Consider the following 18,666-nt stretch of genomic DNA (forward strand, 5'->3'; position numbering starts at 1 on the left):
AATAATAATAATAATAATAATAATAATAATAATAATAATAATAATAATAATAATAATAATAATACAAATTACCAACTAAAAAAACAACACCTTGGTTTTTCTTCAAAAAGATCAACGAAGAATGAATCCTCTTCTTCATTTTTCTTTTCTTCTCTTTCTTTTTACCCTGTAGATATATAAGGTATATCTCAACCATAGAAACGGGAGAGCAAAGACTCCAGCGAGAGTGCCGTTTCCTGCTCCCTCGGCTGTGACAAGCCAATCACTTCGGTTGCAGTGACACCACGCAGCCACTTGTTGGTGGCTGTACAGAAATACTCATAACTACCTCCCACAAAGACACCATCAAAACAAACCCAGTTCGTTCCTGCTGCTTCTGCCAAACGTTGTGGCCAACTATAGGGAACAATATATCCCTCATTCAACATAGCGCTGCGTTCCTTAATAATACCATCTAACTTTAACTTTTCCTCAGGTGAAGATGGAATTGAACCGCTTTCAGCCTCAGTAAAGAGCACTTTACGCCGCTGCATTGGTACATCCCACCAAAGAGGTAATACCAACACATAATCTGCAATGAAATGTGACACCTTATTTTCAACTCTCTTCATATCATTGATAAGTTTTAAGAACAGTCGTTCACAGAGATCCTCATCGTATGGAACATCAAGAGTTAATAAAAATGGTTTCTTTTCTGGGTTTACTTCAGACGAATTGTACGCCTCTGCTACATCAAAGTTCATTGCACTTCCAAGACTACCAAAGTAACGATCAGTATCAAAGAAGGCGCTACAAAAATGGTTCGGTAGATTTTCATTTTCGAGGGAAGAATTATTTTCATGTTTCTCACTACTGTTATTCTTGTTTATACTCTTGTAGGAACCATCTTTTGGTGATCCCATATAAGCATTTATTGGAGAAGCACATAAATCCATCACATGATAACCAGCAAAATGTAAAAACTGTTTTAATTTTGTATCTGCACACAGTTGCAGTGATCCTGTTGCTAGACAACCCTCATATCGTAAAGCAAGTGTAGCCGCTCTTAAGGTGAAACGAGTTTCATAATTTAGTCTAGAGTAGCGTACACTCTCTGTCTTATCCGTAAAGTGACGGTAACACATATCAAGTTTTTTGTAAGCAGCAAGTGGAATAGATACAGATGGACATTTTCGGCGCATGCGATTTGCAATGTGGTTAGGCCACTTGACACCAATCACCGCAATAGATCCTTGTACACGGCGCTGCATGGCTGTACGACCCTTTTCATCTTCTGCGGATATAATAGAAAGTGATGGTGTACAATAAGATGATGGGTTCGTAGTTTCCAACTCCTTCTCTATTTCCACTGCCGCCTCTTCACAACGCTGTGATAGATTAAATCGTTTAAGCACTTCCTTGATGCTTGTAATCACATCTAAACTACTGGAATCCTCACACTTCAGTGAGATATCTCGAATGAGTTGTTCATCATATGTACCATTTGGCAACATGGCCCTTGTTGGAAAAAAGAAAATAGATGCATTTGCACTTGTGCCACTTTGTGTATCCCGCGCCACTTGTGAGAGCACCCACTTCCCGAGTGCCTCTTGACTGTGCCGCCACAACTTCTTTGGCTCCGCAAACCGAAGATGCGGGGCGGTCTGCAGAGCCTCGAGGAAGTCACTGCGGATGGCGGACCACTTTAAATTGATGAGCACCTCGCGGTAGAAACACACAGCGGGATGAGCCACATCCAGATCTCCGCCAGAAACCGTTCGCTTCATACTATTTCATATTTTAATAATAATAATAATAATAATAATAATAATAATTAATAATATCAATAATAATGTAATTGCGATCAAATAACCGTAATGTTTATTGATAACAATAATGACGATAAAGAAAGAAAAGCAAAAAAAAAAAAAAAAAAAAAAAAAAAAAAAAAAAATGGAAACAAAAGAAGAAGAAAAAAAGATATAGAGACCGATCTGTAAATACCAAAGTATATATTTTAAAAAAAAAAAAAGAGGAAACACACACACACATCAGGACAGAGAAAGAGAATACAAATAACACAACTGCAACAAATATATATATATATATATATATATATATATATCAGCATTTAACATTTCAAAATGTTCAACTTTCGGTTTAATGACGTGTCGCTTGAGTGGCAACATGAATGACATCCCAGAGATTAGTAAAAATAGACCCTACACTGTCAGCTATAACATTTTGAATATACTGCGCTGCTTGAGCATTTGAAAGGTCTAATCGCAGTTTTTCTTGTACTTTTAAGAGGTTAACACGAGGATCTAATTTTCCATCACCTGATATCTGCGGAATAGATGCATCTACCATAAGTACTAACATACTTAAGATAAGTTGTGCGTGTTTCCGAATGATATTATATGAACTACAACAGTATGATTTAAATTCCATGTAACCTGTACTTTGAGGTCCACCTAATGCTTCTACCATTTCTTTATTTATTTTCATAGGTGGTGGAAATGGTTTCGGGTCATTACCAAGAATATATCCAAAATCAATATGTAGTAATCGTCCATCTTGTGTGATAAGAATATTCTCCAAATGTCTATCGCCAATACCTAGAATAAATGTGAGTACACAATAACCAGCACAACTCTTTGTAAACCTAGACATGGCGGCATTAAATCCCTCTGTTGAAGGGTTATGTGTTCGAATGTATTTAATAATGTCACGTTGTACACTTTGAAATGTAACCACATCTGGTACAACTTCAACAAGACCTTCTGTTGTGCCTGTTGCCAACACACGATATGGAGTCAAACAAAGATCCAAACCATCTTCACGCAATAGTGAGTCAATTAGTTGTACAAGTTGTACTACTAGTTGATCTTGTCGAACATCATCACCCATTTTGAAGATAATGCTAACATCCAATGATGGAAGAGAGAGTGGAAGAAAACCTGGACCAGTTCTTACAATTTCTTCTGATGTGAGTCGGTAAATAGAATTGGTGAGAAGTTCATTACTGCTACTCATATTAGTGCTAGCACTCCTACTCATTGTATTTTTATGGTTATTGTTGTTGTTGTTGTTGTTGTTGTTGTTGTTCATACTGTCACTATTACGGACACTATTAATACCACTACTACAAATGTAGTCGGACTGTATTGTAAAAGGTATCTTAATAGGCATCTTGGCGCTCTTGAACATATAGATTCCATTAGATGAAATATTTTCTACCATTATACAAGGATGAGTGGGAAGTGTTACAGTATTGAAGCGTTCTACACCTTTTACTGTATGCTCAGAGACTGAAGGAAAAAGTTCCTGTATGCCACATTTTTTCATAGTAATAAGTGAAGTAGCAAACTCCATTCTCTTAATACGATCACGCGGATCCTTAAGAATTGTACGATAGAGAACACGCAAAACATGCATTAACTTCTGTTCTCGACGAATAAGTTGTAAAAAGTGTGGTCGAGACTCTTCCAATTTCGTCTCGAGATGTTGGAGAAAGGCGGCATATCCCTTTACTTGTGCCGTCGTACTCCGAGTCGTCTCTTCTTCAATGTCTGTTGGTTTCTCTAGTGAAGTCTCCACATAGACATACCAAAAGAGAGTAGAGCAGATCTCCCAACATCCAAGGGCACGATGTAAAAGAAATTGTTCCAACTCTCCCTTTACATCATATCGTACACCTTGAACTAATTGCAGTAGAAATCGAAGGATACGTTCATCCGATTGTCGTTTTAATAAGTTTATAGCATGATTTCGTACATAGGCTACTTCACGAAAGAAGAAAGAAAGACATAGTAAGGCCTGTGCAAAACTAATAGGTTTCCATTGTTGCATTACTTTAAGAGCTTCTTGTCGCTCTTTTTTATTGCTCCAATTTACACAACGCATAAAAGGAACAAAGTATGTAGGATCACGAGATAGAAAGAAACGAAAACGCCATAAAAGTAATTCATCATCTACTTTCATAGATTCCAAGTGAATTAGTGGTCTTCGTGCTATTTCCTGTAATTGTCGACGTTCCACCGGCCCAGGCTGTGCGTCAACATCTGAAAGAAGAAAAAGTGACTTGGATAGAGCAGACGCTTTAGTTTCACAGAGGTTTTCATCACCCATACAAATATCAATAAAAGGTTGTGTTGGTGTTGCCATATGGAAAGAGGACTGTAACCCAATAGGGAGTTCCTGTGGAATAGATAACATAAATACAGGATAACGATTACTTGCAAAGGGGAAATGTAACGATAGGGTTAATGGTGTTTCACCATTACAATCAGGTTGAACCCTTCGCATTTCTGCAAGACGTTGCTCTAGCAGTTTATCCATCCATGGCACTGGCTGTAAGAGTCCATGGTGAAGATCACGTGCGAGCATCTCCCACGATGGTGTTTCCGATGTACCTACAACTCCTCTTCCTTCTTCTTTTCCTCTTGCTGCTGATAGATTATCTGTTGTTGATAAGATAAAACGATGTGGACCTGCTTTGAGTTCTCCACGAGTAGTGAAGGGATGAATTGTTGTACGGCCAAGGAGTCCTTTGCGGGAGTAGACAGCACAGTGTAGAATAGCATCTAATGGCACATCACAGACGGCGATGGGAAAGATAATCCATTCATCCAAAATACAACGATCATCGCGAGTATGAGAAGAGTATAATAATGGGGTGATGGATTGGCCCAGGTGAAACATCTGTAAAGTGAGAAAAAGTGTTTCTATTCCGTCGTGGTCTCCCAACTTGTGCTTCTCAACATCCTCATATCCACTACTAGACATTCCTCCTGTACATTCCTTTTCTTCTCCATTCTCATTTATTCTATTGTTATCATCATCATCATTAACATCATTATCCCCATCGCACCTCCTGTGCCAACCCTCTATGGAATGGAGATACAACATGAAATAATCCGTGATATCGTTGGCGGCGATGAACTCACTGCTGGGCGAGACCCAGTGAAACACATCGTACGGCTTCCGCTCCCGTAGTGCAGAGACAACATTGGACTCATTAGTGGCCATCCAAACAGTATGCACTACTGTATTTTCACAAAATGAAATTACACATGGAAATGGATAAATAAAGAGCAAGAAATAAAAAAAAAATAATCAATTGGAGTTATGGATAGAAGAGGTACAAAATACAAACATAAAAAACAAAGAAAAAAGAATTATAATCGTCACCCTTCCAATACACATATAAAATAATAATAATAATAATAATAATAATAATAATAATAATAATAATAATAATAATAATAATAATAATAATAATAGCCACTTCTCCAGCAATATTCTCTCCCTTCCTTTCCTTGTTTCTTTCTTTTTTTTTTTGTTCCTTCCAGTTTCACAGCAGCTTCGGCTTAGAATAGTCCTTCTTCCTCCTCTTCTTCTTTCACTTCGTTTTTTTTTCTTTTCATGAAAAAGAATCAATGAGAATAGCCTTTTTTTTTTTTTTTTCAGTATCCTGCCTCCTGTACAAGATAGAGATAAGAACCCGCTACAATGCGGTTTGCTTTCTTTTTCTCTTCTACTGTATTATTCCCGATCTCTTTAGTGGGGCGGGTGATACCCAACATATCATACAACTCATCCCGTGCACTGCGGACCTTCACCGCCTCACTACCATCCCATTGAGTCACAGTGAGGTGATGCATGGCTCTCGCACATCTCTCAGCTGCGAGAGTCTCAGACTCCTCCGCCTCATCAGAAATAGAAGAAGTGAGAACTAAAAGAGAAGTGTACATATCAGTTGCCATCTTGGCACGCACCTTCGGGTAACGACTCGCAAGCATGACGAGACTAAGTCCCCATGCCGCTTCACGTGCTTCGCGAATACTACTTCGACAAAGACCACCAAGTACACCGACAAGAGGTAGTAAAACGAGAATATTCGTAGAAAAGTGCTTCAGCTCATTACGTAAAATTTCTACTACATCCATGTGTCGTGCTTCGTCAAATACACTGGCATTAATAAGAGTATCAATGGTACTACATAGTGGCACTATAACACGTTCATTATGGGTGTACTTGGCTGCAATTGCAATCAATACTTGTGAAAGACGCAGACGGTCTTCCTGTGAAGAGCGAAAAGCAGAGAGGAAAGCCTCTACGGCTGGACGCATAATATGTACAGAGAGTGTCCCAGCCGAGACGGCAAGTCCTTCAGCAACGCATGGCGCAAATAATTCTGTCTGTAAGAGGGGATAAGCGAGTTTTGTAAAAACGACCTGTGGTGAAGACCAATCTAGGGATGCCTCTTCAGAGAGAACACGCCGTAAAAGTTCAATATCAGATTCTCCTTTTTTCTTCCCTTCTTTTTCATCATCATCATCATCATCATCATCATTATTGTCACCCTTGTTATGACCATTACTATTTGTAGAATTATTTATATGTTTGTTATCATTTTCTGAATGATCAGCGTTATCCGGAAGGGCTTCGGGAATAGAAACAAGTTGCTGCAGAGCAACAACAGCACGTCCACGTAGTCTATCAAGTTTCTCCATTGACTGTTTAAGCAATGCACATGCTACACGCTGTCCCACCTGTGGACCTGCACATTTACACTCTAATCCATACTGCACAAGAGGTGTCAAACTGTTAATAGCTTCCAAACGCACAAAGGAGCCAACATCACCACGGCGATCTGCAGCATAGTCGCCAAGAGCATCAAGAATATGCTCAAGAACCTCTTCATAGAGTTCTTGTGTAAGATATGAGGTTCCTGCAGGAATGCGCAGTAAAAGTTTCCGCAGAGACCGCACGGCGTTGCGACGTGACTCCGCATCCTGCGCCTCCTTTCTCTTTTCGAGTACTGTAGCCTTCATTGTAGCTCGTAGTAGTAACATCATATATGCTGATTCTCCCTTTTCCTCCATTGGGGCAGCGGAGAGAATACACCATGGCAGTGCACCCATCGCGAGAATATTTCCGCGTCGCTCCATTGGATTTCGATCTTCACTACTTCCATCCAACATCTTCTCCAACACCTTATGATGAAAGGGTGCGGTGAACTCTGTGTAATATGTAGTGGCAAACACTTCATACGCCTCCACCGCATCAAACTGCAACCATTCGAGTATCTGTTTCCATGTGTCTTCAAAGAACTCCTGCAACTTCCCTAGTGTTCTAGCCCGCACCACTCCACCTGTTACTTTCGGTACTTCCACCATCTCTGGTAATTTCAGTCGTCGTCGCGCAACCGCCGCTAAAAGACGACAACACGCTTGTCGTACATATTCACCACCGCGTGAACGAAACAAACGGGCCGCATCCACCCGTGGTGTTAATGCGGCAATACTATCAATGAGTGCTGATGGCCATACAGAGGCATCTAGGGCATCCACAAGTTCTGCAATTGCAAGTATGGCACCATGACGAGTTGCAATGGAGTTGTCTGTTGCCCGCCGCAGGAGTTCCGGCATCACCTCACGCATAATTGTAGAGACTTCTTGTGTGGCGAGAAGTCCCAATGCCCGTGCGGCACAACAACGTACACGACGATCCCAGTGGAGTAATTTATTCACTACAAGTTCCTCCAACATTCGTTCTCTATATGCGGCATTTTCTGCCACCACTGGAGCAACCCGCAAGTAAGCATTTTGAAGTGAAGCCAATGAAAAGAAATCCATCGTCGTGACAAGACGAATACCATCTGGAAAGTTCCCAAGGCGTCCAACACATTCCTGAAATGCTGCAGCTGCTGCCCGACGAACATGAACTTCACGATCAAATAGTGAAGTAACAACAAGGCTGGTACTGAGTTTATGTACATGTTCTTCAATATCAGATGCATCATAGGCGCGGGCGATAGACCAACACGCGTAGCATGCAGCATCACGAACATGAGAACCAACACTGTACGTTCCCTTTATTAAATCAAAAACCAATCCTTTAGTAATAAAGGACATAATTATAGCTAAGTGTTGTGGATGTAAAATACTCCTTCTACACAACTCCGCTACAGTAAGTAAGCCACCGTGCCATCCACTGTCAGAGTTCTCATTGGAAAATACATCCAACACAGCATCTATCACCTCATTAGACATAGAGCGTGGAAGTCGATCACATATACGTCCTATACCTTTGGAAGCACTCCAGCGTACAACCGTATCTCTATGACTTATACCAACCAGTAGTAGTCCAATAGCATCTTCCAATCCCTCATCATTCTCAATCACATAATCATCATCATCATTATTATTATTTTCATTATCATTATTCTCGTTATCATTATTATTATCTTTTTGTTCATTCTCCTCTTCAGTCCTGCTAACAGAGGCATTATTCCCATCTGTTACAGTAGCAGCCAAATTTCTGTCAAGTGCAGCAACGTGACGGTGATATTTCCACGGAGCAGAGCAGCTCTTCAACATTGTAAGCGCCAGTCGTTGGACAACTTTCACAGCTGCTTTACACAAGAGTACATCATTGTTACGCGTCTCAAACACCCCAGCAACACTTGGAATGAGTTGGGCAGCGTAGGGTGCTAATTCACTACGTTGACCACACTTTAATGTTTTGGCAAGTGCAATAAGAACACCATGTAGTAGTAAACTACTACTATTATTATCTGCAATCGCTTTCTGTGCATAATCAAAAAAACGCACACGGTGTACTTCACCATCAGGCCGCGTGAGAAGTCGCGCCACCAGCAATGCGGCCCCTTCTCGACATTTCGATGTGTCACTTAGAAACACCATTGCCGTCTGCAGCACGGCGTCCGAGAGAGAGCCAGCACCATCCACAGAGTCAATAATACTTAATGAAAAAGGAACAAGCACAAGGTTTGAGAGCCAGAGAAGCAAACAGTAGCGGACTTCCCATTCACGACGACGGGACCCACACCCTTGCCACCAACGTAAAGCATAAAATACGTCTTCATACAATTTCACATCATTAGAAAAATAAGATGTACAACACTTTTCACCAGCTGTCTTAACAACTATATAAATAGCACGACTTATGTGGTGAATCGCCGTCTTGGCAGCGTCTGCATCGTATTCGTCATAATTCTTTCCTAATACATGACAAGACTCTTCATATGCGGCGTCACTATTGTCATTATTTTCATTACCAACATCTTTTTTACTCTTCTCCATACGCCAAACATCAGAAGCAGTGGGAAGTAACAATTGCATCATTGACACGAGAGGTCCTAGTAATATTTCAAGTGAACCATGAAGGAGATGTGGACTTTCCTGATAACGTGTTACGATACGCTCGAAACGCTCTAATGCAGCTGCTACTCCTTGTGGGTCCTCCGCAGCTGTGGGAAGCATTATATCATATCCCTCTTTCTCATCTTCATCACTTTCTTTTTCTTTTCCTTCTTCTTGATGCTTCTGGTTATCCAGTAAGGCTTTCCGCACACGTGAGAGAAGCTCCACACACTCTTCTTCTTCCTCAAAAAAAGCGGGGCCCCAGTCATCCTCGTTGTCTTCCTCAGCAGCCTCCATGTGTGGGTTGCTGTCAACGTCGTTTGCGTCACGTGACGCATCAGGATGATTTACTTCTACCAACTCATCTTGATCCATCATGACGATTCACCCTTTAAACAAAACAAACATAAACACACACACACACATATATACATATATATATATATATATATATATATATAGAGAGAGAGAGAGAGAGACAAGAAGCAAACAAACAAAGAGATATAATCATCACAGACAAGAGTACAATACCAGAATAATAGCCTGATTATCTTTCGTAGTGAATGAAAGAACCATTAACATGGTGCAGAGGTGCTGCAGCAAAGAGCAAAAACGTTACCCAGTGTAGATTACACGCTAGCTACAATACCCAAAGAACTTTTCTCACTTCACTTTTCTCCTTTTTCGCAAACTCCCCCATCAAAAAATAAAAAACAACAATAACAATAACAACAACTAAAAAAAAAAAAAAAATTGCGAAATATAATTTATCATCCTTCATTTGCCTCTGGAAATTCACTTCTTTTTTTTTTTTTTTCTTTTCCAACCTCTTACTTGGGTTGCATTCGAAGCCCACCATCAAGTCTAATACACTCTCCATTAATATAACGGTTTACCATGATGTGGTGCACCAGCGCCGCAAACTCTGACGGGTCTCCCAAACGACGTGGATATGGAACTGTCATTTCCAGCGACTCCCGCACTGCTGACGACATTTTCTCCAGCACCATCGGTGTTGCCATAACACCAGGACAAATAGTATTAACGCGAATTCGATGGGATGCCAAGTCACGGGCGAGTGGTAGTGTCATGCTTACAATTCCACCTTTACTAGCGGCATAGGCTACTTGCCCAATTTGTCCATCATATGCTGCGATGCTAGCGGTATTTACAATAACCCCACGGTCTTCTGTTTCCGCCACATTATTTTTTATCATCTCCTCTGCGGCGAGACGACAAACGTTAAATGTTCCTATGAGATTTACTTTAATCACCCGCTCAAACTTCTCCAGTGGACATGCCCCGTTTTTGCCAACCACCCTTGCGGGGGGACTGATGCCAGCACAATTAACAACACCAAAGAGCGGCCCAAACGCGTCTGTTGCGGCGCGAATGGCAGCCACCACCTCCGTCTCTTGAGTGACATCCGCCCTCACACGCATCACAACTCCCTTCTCGCTCGTTTCTGCTGTTCCCCTCTTCTCATTCGCCGGCTCCTGTTGGGCATCAACAACCGTCACGCGGGCCCCGTGGGCCGCCAGTACCCGAGCCGTCGCTGCGCCAAGACCGGAGCCGCCTCCCGTCACGAGGACCGATCGCCCCAACAAGGATATCATCACCCCGTAGGTCCACTCGGGTGAAAAAGGAGGAGGAAAAGCTCAAAAAGAAAAAAAAAAAAAAAAGAAAATAAAAAATAAAAAGAAACAAATCTACCACCAAACAATCAAATAAACAGAATAAGAATAACAATAATACCAAGAAGAGCCAGTGGGGTGAAAGGGATCCCAAAGAAAGAAAGAGAGAGAGAGAGAGAGAGAGAGAGAGAGAGAGAATATAGTAGTAGTTAAACTATTCCACTTTGGTAGTAAGTGAAAAACCGTGGATCAAAGGGATCTCAACTTTCAACGCCTCATTTACCAATCTGTGCTGCTGCACCAGTGTTCGATCACGGAAGGCTGGTGACGTTACTGTGATATTGAAGAAACTACCACAACCCCCACTCACATCAACCACCTTAACGTCCTGTATTGGCTTAAGCAGGTTGCTGGATCTGATCTTCGCTTCAAGATCAGCAGCCGTGATGGCCATACTAAGCCGAGTGAATCGCAACATTATACTATCGGCCCTCTAAACCTTCTGTTAACACACACACACACAGACAGAAACGCACACTGTCAAACTGTGGCTCCGAGAATGAACAATATATATATATATATATATATATATATATATATATATATATATATAGGGTATGAAAAGAAAGAGAGAGAGAGAAGAGAAAAGAAAAAAAAAAACAATTATTTTTTACTTATCAGAATATTAGCAATACTTAAAGAGACGAACATTCCCATTCTCCCCTTTTGGGGGATGGGAAACAATAAAACGGAGGGACGATATAAAAAATATATATTATATATATGTAATATATATATATATATATATATATATATAAACAGTAAAGGAAAAAAAAAGTATGTGTCGTATCACTTCGATTTCTTTGCTTTCTAATCCATCTGCTGCATGGCCTTCTCGGCTGCGGTCACCTTACCCTTGCCCTTGTCGCTCTTTGTGCTGCGGTCCTTGCGCTCAAGGATGGCCTTGCGGTTGTGGTTCAGCTTCAGCTTTGTGATCTCCACGTTGGATGGGTGCACGCCAACAGGCACCGTTGTGCCGTTTGCCTTTTCGCGGTTCACCTTGTCGATGTGAATGGCCCACTTGAGGCGGTAGCACGCGGTGACCTTGCCCTCGCGGCCCTTGTACGCCCCGCGCTTCACACGGACTTCGTCGTCCTTGCGAACAGGCATCGCACGCACGTTGTACTTGGCGCGGAGTTCCTTGGAGAGTGGGGCGCTCATGAGAATGCGGCGCACGTGGCTTGGTGCCTGGAAGTGCGCGCGACGGGCCTTTCGGCGGCTTCCACACTTAATGCTGGCCATGTGGAAGTCTGTGACACTGTGCAGAGAAAAATTAAATAAAAATAATAAAATAAAGAGGGAAAAAAGAAATGAAAAATTCAAGTGAGAAAATAAGCAAAGAAAATAAATACAAAAAGAAATATATAGTGAAAAGAAAAGAAAACAACAACATGTAATAATAAACCACAAACATAAACGCTGGGAAATTGTATTTCGCTGAGTATTATATATATATATATATATATATATATATATATTTCTTGCTCATGTCGATGTATTCATTGCTATCACTTTCTACCCTTTTCTTTCATATCAATATCGACATCAAAGAAGGAGTTCAAAAAGACACATGTACATAAACAACGACATCCTGTCGAGAAATCCCCATCTCTATACCCCAGAACATACGGGGGGCAAAAACAACGAGAAAAAATTAAAATCAATGAATTTGTCTTTTCATATTTTTTTTTTTTCACACAAAGGGGGAAAAAAAAAAAATACAAATTCAAGAAAAAGAAACTTTCTTTTATCGTTTTTTTTTTCTTTGTACTATTCATTTTATAGTTATTTAACCTTTTGCTTTCTTATTTGATAACCTTCCTAGATTCATTTTCCAACCACAAAGTAACGGACCCACTCATATTTGTTCTTTTTTAAGTTTTTTTTTTTTTTTTGAGATGTCTTATTTTTTTTTTTTCTTTCTTTTTACTGATTTTCTTTTTATTTCGGTTTACTTATTTTTCATTTTGCCTTATCATTATTTCAGATACTCGTTCGCTTGGCAGGTGCAGTGCCGTTGGGATACTTTGCTGCCAGCTTGCGGCCCACCTCAACAGCGTGCTCAACCGTGATATTAAAGCGTTTATACAACTCACTTGCTGGAGCAGAGGCGCCAAAGCCAGTCATACCAATATGATGATGAGAGTATTTCTCCCATCCATAGCTGGCGTATGGTTCGATGGAGAGCACCGGAACACCGTCAGGGAAGACAGTCTTATGATAGTCCAGAGATTGCTCTTCAAAGAGCTCTTGACAAGGCATGGATACAACCATCACACGTAGTTCAGAACTGAGTTGCTTGGCGGCATCTACAGCCATAGACACTTCCGAACCACTTGAGACAATGACAAGTTGTGGTTTATCTGCAGGCAATATCACGTACGCGCCCTTTGCCACACCTTCCATGGATGAAGCAGACTGCGGAACAGTGTTCTGTCGGCTCAGGCAAAGAATGGATGGTCCCTTCTTATTTTCCATCGCCACCGCCCAGGAGGCACTTGTCTCAGTCTGATCAGATGGGCGGAAGACCAGCAGATTTGGTGTCGCACGCAATACTGTCAGAAGCTCCACAGGCTGATGTGTTGGGCCGTCCTCGCCAAGGCCAATGCTGTCATGGGTAGCCACATACACAACATGGTGATGACTGAGCGCTGAGAGACGTACAGCACCCAAAGCATAACCAAAGAAATTCAAGAATGTTCCACCGAATGGAATGAACCCACCGTGTGCGTGCATTCCATTCATAATAGCACACATAGCGTGCTCACGAACACCAAAACGTATATAGCGACCTTGTGGGGTATCTTTTTGGAAATCCACCAGTTTAGCTGAACCTGGACGAGTAAGATTGCTCGGTGTAAGATCTGCAGATCCACCAACAAGTGCAGGAATAAGAGGCAACAATGCTCCAAGAGCGTTTTCACTGGCCTTACGTGTGGCAATAGAGTTTTCATTGAGTGGCAGCTTTGATTTCCATCCAGCTGGAAGTTCACCCTTAAGTTGTTCCTGGAGTGCTGCAAACTCTTTAGGGAATTCTGTAGCGTATTTCTTCATTGCTGCATTCCACTCCTCCTGTTTTTTCTCGCATTCAACCACGTGTTGCTTAAAGACATCATATACTTCTTGTTCCACGTGAAATTTCTTCGCAGGATCAAAACCAAAGTGTTGCTTCATCTGCTGAATATCATCATCACCGAGAGGTGCTCCATGGACCTTTTCAGTACCTGCAGACCGAGAACCAAATCCGATGGTCGTGTTCAAAATAACAAGCTTAGGCTTTCCCTTTACTTGCTTACACTCCGCGAGGGATTTGCGAAGCGCGGCAAAGTCTGAATCACCATTTTGGACCGTAATGACATGGAAACCAAGAGCCTCATACTTTTCCTTTGATTTCTCCGTAAAAGCGAGGTCAGTGCTGCCGTCAATACTGATGTGATTAGAATCATACACAAGCACGAACTTTTCGAGAGCAAGGTGTCCCGCAACGGAGAGAGCCTCTTGACCGACACCCTCCATCAAGCAACCATCACCACAAAAGACGTATGTCCAGTGATCAAAAATGGTATGCCCTGGGCGATTGTATGTTGCGGCCATTTGCGCTTCCGCGATGGCAAGACCAACTCCCTGAGCGATTCCTTGTCCAAGTGGGCCAGTAGTTACTTCAATTCCAGGGGTAACACCTCTTTCCGGGTGTCCAGGAGTGCGTGAATCCATCTGGCGAAACTTTTTCAAGTCATCAATGCTGAGGTCATAGCCTGCCAAGTGTAGCATCACATACTGCAGAACACATGCATGCCCATTAGAGAGCACGAAGCGGTCACGGTCTACCCATGAGGGATCCTTGCTGTTGTACTTCATCACTTCAGACCACAAAAGGTAGGCCACAGGGGCCATACCCATTGGAGCACCAGGGTGACCACTTTTTGCCTGCTGCACAACATCTGCCGAGAGGCATCGAATGCTGTTAGCTACCAAATCGTCCTTGTTCTTTGCCATGATTGCTGTTAAGTCTCTTTATAAAATAATAACAGTAATACCAATAATAATAATAATAACAATAGTAATTGTAATTAACTAAAGATCTCTCAAAACAAACGAAAAGAAAAAAAATAAAAATAAAGGAGGAGAGAAGATGCAAAGTAAACACACACATAAACACGCAAAAACAGCGCACTGTCCAGTTGAACCATTAGTACAACTACACACTGAAAAGAGGGGTGAAACCCTTCACGAAGGAAGGAGAAGAGGACTATCAGACACAAAATAGAAAAACGAATATTTCCTTGTGCACAGATAGAAAAGAAAAATTCAAACGAAAAAAATGATTGCAATCACCATGGGAGATTTACCAAGACTCCTACCGCTTCTTCTTCTCAAGCTTCTTCAGGTAGAACTGCAGCTCCGCACCCTCGAGCAGGGCACCATCGGCGCGTGCGGTCTGGCCTGGGCGGCTTGTGAGGCGGGCAAGCAGACGACCCTCCTTAAGCTGATCAGCGACTGCCTTCTCGATCTTGTGGTGCTTGCGGCGGTATGCCCACTTGCGCTTCAGCACAGCAGAGGCCTTTGTGATATCGTACTTCTCAACAGCGGTGCTAGCACCCTTCTTGGACTTCTTCTTCTCCACAACCTTTTGTGGGCCCTTCTTGTTCTTTGCGGCGTCAATATCGATACCGTAGTGTTTGGCGTACCACGTCTTGAAGGGGGCTGCGTCCACAACGACGATGCAGTTCTTCACGAGCGTCTTTGTACGCACCAACTCGTTGGAGGTGGCGTTGTACACAACGTCGAGAATACGTGCGCGCTGGGCGATGGCCTCTGTGCTCCAGGCAAAGTTGCCGGTATCAAGACGGAGGCCACGGAGCTTAAAGTTGCCGCCGCGGGCGCGGACAGGGCTCACACGGCGCTGACCAAGCTTTGTGTTCGCGGGGAGGCGACCAAGCTCAGCCTTCATGCGCTTCCTGTGGATCTTTGTCTTTCCACCGGTGATCTTGCGCTTGTGCAGGCGGCTACGAACGATACCCATGGTTGCTTTTACATGTGACAATAAATAAAAATGTTGTGGGGTAATGGGTAAAATAATAATAATAAAACAAGAGAAGAGAAGAGAAGAGAAGAGAAAAGAAAATAAGATACCAGTGGGTGGATGGGCAAATGCAGAAAAACTCTTAATGAGGGCAAGAAATAAGCATCCCATTCACCTTTCACAGGTTCCTTGAGATGATAAAAAGAAAAGAATAATAAAAAATGAAACAAAGAAAATAATAAGTCAATGCAATCACCATGGGAGATTTACCAAGACTCCTACCGCTTCTTCTTCTCAAGCTTCTTCAGGTAGAACTGCAGCTCCGCACCCTCGAGCAGGGCACCATCGGCGCGTGCGGTCTGGCCTGGGCGGCTTGTGAGGCGGGCAAGCAGACGACCCTCCTTAAGCTGATCAGCGACTGCCTTCTCGATCTTGTGGTGCTTGCGGCGGTATGCCCACTTGCGCTTCAGCACAGCAGAGGCCTTTGTGATATCGTACTTCTCAACAGCGGTGCTAGCACCCTTCTTGGACTTCTTCTTCTCCACAACCTTTTGTGGGCCCTTCTTGTTCTTTGCGGCGTCAATATCGATACCGTAGTGTTTGGCGTACCACGTCTTGAAGGGGGCTGCGTCCACAACGACGATGCAGTTCTTCACGAGCGTCTTTGTACGCACCAACTCGTTGGAGGTGGCGTTGTACACAACGTCGAGAATACGTGCGCGCTGGGCGATGGCCTCTGTGCTCCAGGCAAAGTTGCCGGTATCAAGACGGAGGCCACGGAGCTTAAAGTTGCCGCCGCGGGCGCGGACAGGGCTCACACGGCGCTGACCAAGCTTTGTGTTCGCGGGGAGGCGACCAAGCTCAGCCTTCATGCGCTTCCGGTGGATCTTTGTCTTTCCACCGGTGATCTTGCGCTTGTGCAGGCGGCTGCGAACGATACCCATGGTTGCTTCTTTACCCAAGGATAAATATCGAAAAAGAGAAAGAAAGAGAAAAAAATGAGAAAGAGAGTGAACGAAAAGCAAATGAAGTGATGAAGGGTTCAATATTTCAAGGTAATACTCTACAGCTCTCACCACACACGTGCGTGTGTGTGTTTGTGTGTGTATGTGGAGGAGCGCCGAGAAAGACTGCATAAGACTACAAAGCCCATGATGGTTTGTCTCAGTCTGCAATAACGGTAGCAGAAGCAAGAAGGGAATGAGGGTCAGTATTGGTGAAAAGGGAGGGGAGAGAGAAATGCAGAAACGGGGGGAGGGAGGGAAAATGGTCTGATTCTTTTCACTGAATACTCACTTCTTTGTATTTCCGCAAAAAGCAAAAAAAAAAAAAAACCGATGATATTCTTCTTTTAAACTCTTCTTCTTATTGCTTTTCCTTCAGCTATACAGCCGAGAACAGGCACCCAGCTGGCTTTCACCATGTGTACGTAGATTCTGGTTTTTAGCCCTTGTGTGGCCCGCAGGAAGTAAAAAACGAATATCAAATACAAGTGCGTAATCAAAGAGAGCCACAAATAGGGAAAAGCAAAGAAACCAACTAAAAACCGAAAGAAAGGCCACACGCCCTTGCCTTCACCAGAGGATGAGAAAAGAAAAAAAAAAAACAAAGAAAAAAAAAAACACGAGGTCAAGAAAACAAGGGAAAAAAAGAAAAAAAGGTGAACGCGTGGTAAACATGCGGGTAAGGGATGACACGGAGATAATAAAATTAAAAAAAGGGTGAAGAAAAGGGAGTCAAAAGCACACAACTATAAAGTATACTGTGCTGTGGTAAGAAACGGTACTACTCCGCAGAATTACCCCGTATTGTTTTTTTTTTTTTTTTTAGACTTACTTATTAATACACATTCTTTTTTTTTTTTTCCTTTTTCCACCTGCAGCAAAAAAAAAGAAAAAAATCGTTATCATTAGGACCCCCGGGTTATTGCTATTTTGATTGCATGAGGATTTGGCTCTAGAACATAGTTGCTGCTTTCTCTCTTCTATTCATTGATTTCTTGGTATAAGCAGAACAATATATATTGCATATGAAAAATGCATGACATACGCGGATAATAAAACAAACCTGGAAAACAAGAAAACACTACCACAACCCAACCCTGTATAAGGGGGAAATAAAAGACGCCTATTAACATTGACAATGGTAATAACAATAACAGCAATAGTATTTGTACCAAAAGAAAGATAAAAAAAAGATAAAAGTGAAAAAAAAAGAAAAAAAAAACCATTTACTATCTTCTTATTGTTCCTCTCTGAGATCCTTATCCCTCTTCATTTTATATTGTTGCCCTTGTACCTTTTTTTTTTTCTTCTCCAATCTTTCTCCACTCCCCTCTTTTTTCCGCATTCGCCCATTGTTAACGTATTGCTAATAGCACGCATACATCAAGAAAAAACAACCACCCAGTATTCGACTAGATTGGGATAGAAATACAGCAAATATATTCGTGTAAGGGAGAGATAGAGATAGAGAAAAAAAAAAGGAAACGAGCGAAACAGAGAAACGAATAGAGAAAAATGCACAGCAATAACACATATAACCACACACACACACACACACACAAAGAAAAAAAAAAATTCCCCACCCCAATTGTTCTGCCCAGGTTTTGCATTCCTCCCCCCTACTCCTTGTTCTTTATCCTCTCCTCAATCAAGTCTTCCTCAGAGAATCAATACAACTATCACCCCTCTCTTATGCAGCAATACACTTTTTACAGGACGTACTTTCACTTCAAGAATAATAACAATAATAATAATAATAATAATAATAATAATAATAATAATAATAATAATAA

General features: G+C 42.1%; 8 protein-coding genes across 8 annotated transcripts; all 8 read right to left on the reverse strand.

Moving 5' to 3' along the window:
* Positions 1 to 188: 188 nt before the first annotated feature.
* TM35_000152800 (uncharacterized protein) lies at positions 189 to 1,766 on the reverse strand (the record flags this gene model as incomplete). Its single annotated transcript, XM_029025932.1, has 1 exon — positions 189 to 1,766. The coding sequence occupies one exon, from the start codon at positions 1,764 to 1,766 to the stop codon at positions 189 to 191; it is 1,578 nt and encodes a 525-aa protein (XP_028882915.1).
* Positions 1,767 to 2,139: 373 nt separating this feature from the next.
* On the reverse strand, positions 2,140 to 5,010 carry TM35_000152810 (phosphatidylinositol 3-kinase; the record flags this gene model as incomplete). Its single annotated transcript, XM_029025933.1, has 1 exon — positions 2,140 to 5,010. One exon carries the CDS (start codon positions 5,008 to 5,010, stop codon positions 2,140 to 2,142), a length of 2,871 nt encoding a protein of 956 aa, XP_028882916.1.
* A 437-nt stretch (positions 5,011 to 5,447) lies between these two features.
* TM35_000152820 (tubulin folding cofactor D) lies at positions 5,448 to 9,530 on the reverse strand (the record flags this gene model as incomplete). The annotated part of the gene is made up of 1 exon (XM_029025934.1): positions 5,448 to 9,530. One exon carries the CDS (start codon positions 9,528 to 9,530, stop codon positions 5,448 to 5,450), a length of 4,083 nt encoding a protein of 1,360 aa, XP_028882917.1.
* Positions 9,531 to 9,982: 452 nt separating this feature from the next.
* Positions 9,983 to 10,768, reverse strand: TM35_000152830 (putative mitochondrial 3-oxoacyl-(acyl-carrier protein) reductase; the record flags this gene model as incomplete). Its single annotated transcript, XM_029025935.1, has 1 exon — positions 9,983 to 10,768. One exon carries the CDS (start codon positions 10,766 to 10,768, stop codon positions 9,983 to 9,985), a length of 786 nt encoding a protein of 261 aa, XP_028882918.1.
* Positions 10,769 to 11,656: 888 nt separating this feature from the next.
* Positions 11,657 to 12,088, reverse strand: TM35_000152840 (60S ribosomal protein L26; the record flags this gene model as incomplete). Its single annotated transcript, XM_029025936.1, has 1 exon — positions 11,657 to 12,088. One exon carries the CDS (start codon positions 12,086 to 12,088, stop codon positions 11,657 to 11,659), a length of 432 nt encoding a protein of 143 aa, XP_028882919.1.
* A 741-nt stretch (positions 12,089 to 12,829) lies between these two features.
* Positions 12,830 to 14,842, reverse strand: TM35_000152850 (putative transketolase; the record flags this gene model as incomplete). The annotated part of the gene is made up of 1 exon (XM_029025937.1): positions 12,830 to 14,842. The coding sequence occupies one exon, from the start codon at positions 14,840 to 14,842 to the stop codon at positions 12,830 to 12,832; it is 2,013 nt and encodes a 670-aa protein (XP_028882920.1).
* Positions 14,843 to 15,203: 361 nt separating this feature from the next.
* On the reverse strand, positions 15,204 to 15,869 carry TM35_000152860 (40S ribosomal protein S8; the record flags this gene model as incomplete). The annotated part of the gene is made up of 1 exon (XM_029025938.1): positions 15,204 to 15,869. The coding sequence occupies one exon, from the start codon at positions 15,867 to 15,869 to the stop codon at positions 15,204 to 15,206; it is 666 nt and encodes a 221-aa protein (XP_028882921.1).
* A 278-nt stretch (positions 15,870 to 16,147) lies between these two features.
* On the reverse strand, positions 16,148 to 16,813 carry TM35_000152870 (40S ribosomal protein S8; the record flags this gene model as incomplete). The annotated part of the gene is made up of 1 exon (XM_029025939.1): positions 16,148 to 16,813. The coding sequence occupies one exon, from the start codon at positions 16,811 to 16,813 to the stop codon at positions 16,148 to 16,150; it is 666 nt and encodes a 221-aa protein (XP_028882922.1).
* Positions 16,814 to 18,666: the final 1,853 nt, after the last annotated feature.

The sequence above is a fragment of the Trypanosoma theileri genome, assembly GCF_002087225.1.
Source record: "Trypanosoma theileri isolate Edinburgh chromosome Unknown TM35_Tth_15_V1, whole genome shotgun sequence".
Classification (NCBI taxonomy): domain Eukaryota; phylum Euglenozoa; class Kinetoplastea; order Trypanosomatida; family Trypanosomatidae; genus Trypanosoma; species Trypanosoma theileri.